This window comes from Bison bison, unplaced genomic scaffold (assembly GCF_000754665.1).
Source record: "Bison bison bison isolate TAMUID 2011002044 unplaced genomic scaffold, Bison_UMD1.0 scf7180017864307, whole genome shotgun sequence".
Classification (NCBI taxonomy): domain Eukaryota; kingdom Metazoa; phylum Chordata; class Mammalia; order Artiodactyla; family Bovidae; genus Bison; species Bison bison.
The window spans coordinates 6498580-6501973 of record NW_011494879.1 but is presented as its reverse complement, the minus strand read 5'-3'; the positions used below and the strand labels follow the sequence as shown (position 1 = coordinate 6501973).

The window sequence follows — 3394 nt, the reverse complement described above, 5'->3', positions numbered from 1 at the left end:
CATGATGGGAATTTGAGTCACTAACTTTGCTCATTGTTCTATTAAAAAAAAAATGAGGATTTCTGGACAGTCTTCTCTTGCTACTTAAATCATCTGTTTTATTCTTTTCTGGTTGGAGATCAAGCCTTTGAGGACAGAACAAGAAGAGGAACCTGCTGTACTTCAGAAGATATGATGGCTGCCCTTTTTGTCTTTTCTGGGAACGATGGCCCAGAGCTGGTGTTTGATCAGCTTGGCTTCCAGCCAAGGTCAGCAAGAGTTTTTGAAACTGTCTCCAATCTCAGCCACCCAATGCTGGAAAGCTCCATCCTTAACTGCTGAGCACCTAAAGAGCCCTACAGAATGTCAGCCCAAAGTTCTAGAATTCAAGAAATTTAGTTCTGTAAAATGCTTTAATCTTTTGTTCTTAAAACTCATAGTTTTGATAAAAGTGTCACTGTTGAGACTGGTCCCAGTCGACCCGCTATGGAGGGCTGGTCAGGTTTCTCGATGCACCACGTATTTCCCCACTTCTGTGCTTTTGGTCATGAATCTGCCCTCGCCTGGAACATCTCCTTGCCATGCCAGGAACCCTCTTCCACATCAGACTCCTTCAAGCAGAGCAGATTGATGGCTCATTTTATGACCCCAGAGAACTCTCTGTATGTACCTTCACCGTAACTTTTTATTGACCTGCCTTCCACTTTGGACTGTGAGCTCCTTTGGGCAAGGAACAGCTGTTCATTACGTTAGTACCCCCAGGACCTACCAATGTGCTGAAAATAAGGGGATAGTCAGTAAATATCCGTTGAGTGAATGAGTGAGTGAACAGTGAACTTTTCCTTTGTTTGCACCTGTAACCACCAGTGTCCACCCATCAGGATTTCAGAATGGCCCTAAACCAGGGACCTCTGTGTATCTCCTACCACTTTCCTTTCTGAAAGGGACCATTTATTATGATTCTCCTGCCCTGTCCCAACATTGTACACTGGGAGTTTTGGGGTAGAGAGGATAGTTCTTTCTAATTCCTGAGCTCTACACCATGAGGACCCACCTCCTGACACGGGACTGACACATCATCCAGACACCCTAACTTTAGGCTTGCTATAATCATAAAATACGGGCTTCCCGGGTTGCCCAGTGGATAAAGAATCTACCTGCAATGCAGGAGACGCAGGAGATGCCAGTTCAGTCCCTGAGTGGGGAAGATCCCCTGGAGGAGGACATGGCAACCCACTCCAGTATTCTTGCCTGGAGAATCCCATGGACAAAGGAGCTTGGTGGACTACAGTCCACGGGATCGCAAAGAGTCGGACACAACTGAAGTGAATGAGCACGCACACACAAGCATAAAATATACACTGGGCTTCAAATATTTAGTATGAAAAAAATGTCAATAGCTCATCCATTATTTTTTCATGGTTACATGTTAAAATGATAAAATTTGGAATATTTAGGGTTAAGCTGTATTATTAAAATTAATCTCTTCTTTTTACCTTTTCAACATGGCTCCTAAATTTTTTTAAATTTCGTGTATGATCGTGGCTGACATTATATTTCTGTTGGACAGCCCTGTCCTAGAGCACTGTTTCTCTACTTGGTTTTTCATCATCACCCTCTCCGGCATGCTGCAGTTCATGGGGTCACAAAGAGTCGCACACGACTTAGCAACTGAACAACAATAACCCCTAAGGAAAACTTTTAGATGTCTCTTCTCCTAATTTCTTCTCTCCTATGAAATTTCTGTTTCTGTACTGTGGCCCTGGTAATATCTAAGATTTTCTCATTATTCTGTGCCAAAATTCAATTTTGCCCCCTGGTATTCCCCATGTTGAAAGCACATGTTTTAGAGGATGGTGTCTTTGTAGGGTGTGAGGACCCAGAGTTCCTGAATCACCACAGGAAAAGCTGGGAGAAAGCAATGGCACCCCACTCCAGTACTCTTGCCTAGAAAATCCCATGGATGGACGAGCCTGGTAGGTTGTAGTCCATGGGGTCGCTAAGAGTTGGACACAACTGAGCAACTTCACTTTCACTTTTCACTTTCATGCATTGGAGAAGGAAATGGCAACCCACTCCAGTGTTCTTACCTGGAGAATCCCAGGGACAGGGGAACCTCGTGGGCTGCCATCTGTGGGGTCGCACAGAGTTGGACATGACTGAAGCAACTTAGCAGCGGCAGCAATGAGAGTAAGAAACAAACCATTATGGTAGAATTTCAGAGTTTTCCCTAAAATTTACCCCAACACACCAAATCCTAGACTTTACAAAAGCATCAATAAACTCAAAGAGATCTCACAGAATCAAAATTCAGAAATCTACGCGGCTCAGTCTACATATGATCTTAAAGTCTCACCATGTCAAACGGCCCCTAGCACCATCCCTTCATCTGGCTTTTTGCTGCCAGCTTCCTCTTCGGGGTGTCAGTTCACCCCTCTGTGCCCTCATCACTCCCTTTGCTCTCTGTGCCTTGACAGACTTTCTCCTTCTTCCAAGACTCAGCTCCAGTGCCACTTCCTCCAGGAAGCCCTACCAGCCTCCACTACTCCCATAAATGCTTTGGCCAAAATCAGAGCTGTTTCATGCACTAAGCATTACAGAGAAATAAACCATGGTGATAATACATTAGTAATACAAAACCAAAATGCTTGAGTCTGCTCTAAACGTTAAGAAAGGAAATCAGAGTGGAAAGATGCAGAGATCTTAGCCTGTCATGCTGAAAATATTTCACTTTTGCAAATGTTACAAAACACATGACCATGTAAACTCATTGCTAGGGTCCCTCCAGGGAGGAGGAAGTAAACCCTGCAAATGAGGAGGCGTGAGGCTTCACCCCGACAGGGTTTCCACAGAGAACTGAGGGCCTGTCTGTGAAAAACTTTGCAGTCTTGTGCCCTGGTCGTGGGAACTTTTAAAGTAATTCAACAGAATGAAAACTTGTTGAATTGTGTTCTATACAGTGTGTGCTTACCAAGTGTTTTTTTTATAACTGAATACTTGTTCAGGCACAAGGAGTGAAAAAAATTAATATGTCATTTTTAGTAAGGTCGTAGATGCTCTGACGGCCCAAAGAAACTTTTCCTCCCTGGGGACAAAGAGGGTGACGGGTGGAGGATTAGGGAGGTGGAGGGAAGCAAGGGATGAAGGAAGGAAAGGGACTGGTTAGAAGCGAGTGGGGGAAAGACAGAACCGTAAGGATCCGAGAGAAAAACAATACTAACGACTTTACTCCCAAAAAGAACAAGAAAAGCAGGGCTGTGGGTACGTGAGGCACAAGGGTGGGGGGCGGGGCGGACAGCTGGTTTGCCCCGCCCTCCAGCGAGTCCCTCCTTCCGCCCATCACCCCCGCCCCCGCAAAAACCCAAACCGGTAACCTCTACCCGGCCGCCTCTCATTGGCTATGCAAATGAACGAA

The 3394-nt window shown here is 45.2% G+C and overlaps 1 protein-coding gene across 1 annotated transcript in view; it reads left to right on the top strand.

Annotated features, from left to right (window-relative positions):
- The first annotated feature begins 205 nt into the window (after positions 1-205).
- PDIA6 (protein disulfide isomerase family A, member 6) overlaps positions 206-3394 on the top strand; it is a 26599-nt gene continuing 23410 nt past the window's right edge. The window contains exon 1 of the mRNA XM_010852112.1: positions 206-248. Within this exon, the coding sequence (XP_010850414.1) occupies positions 206-248 (43 nt within the window). The remainder of the gene's footprint in view (positions 249-3394) is intronic.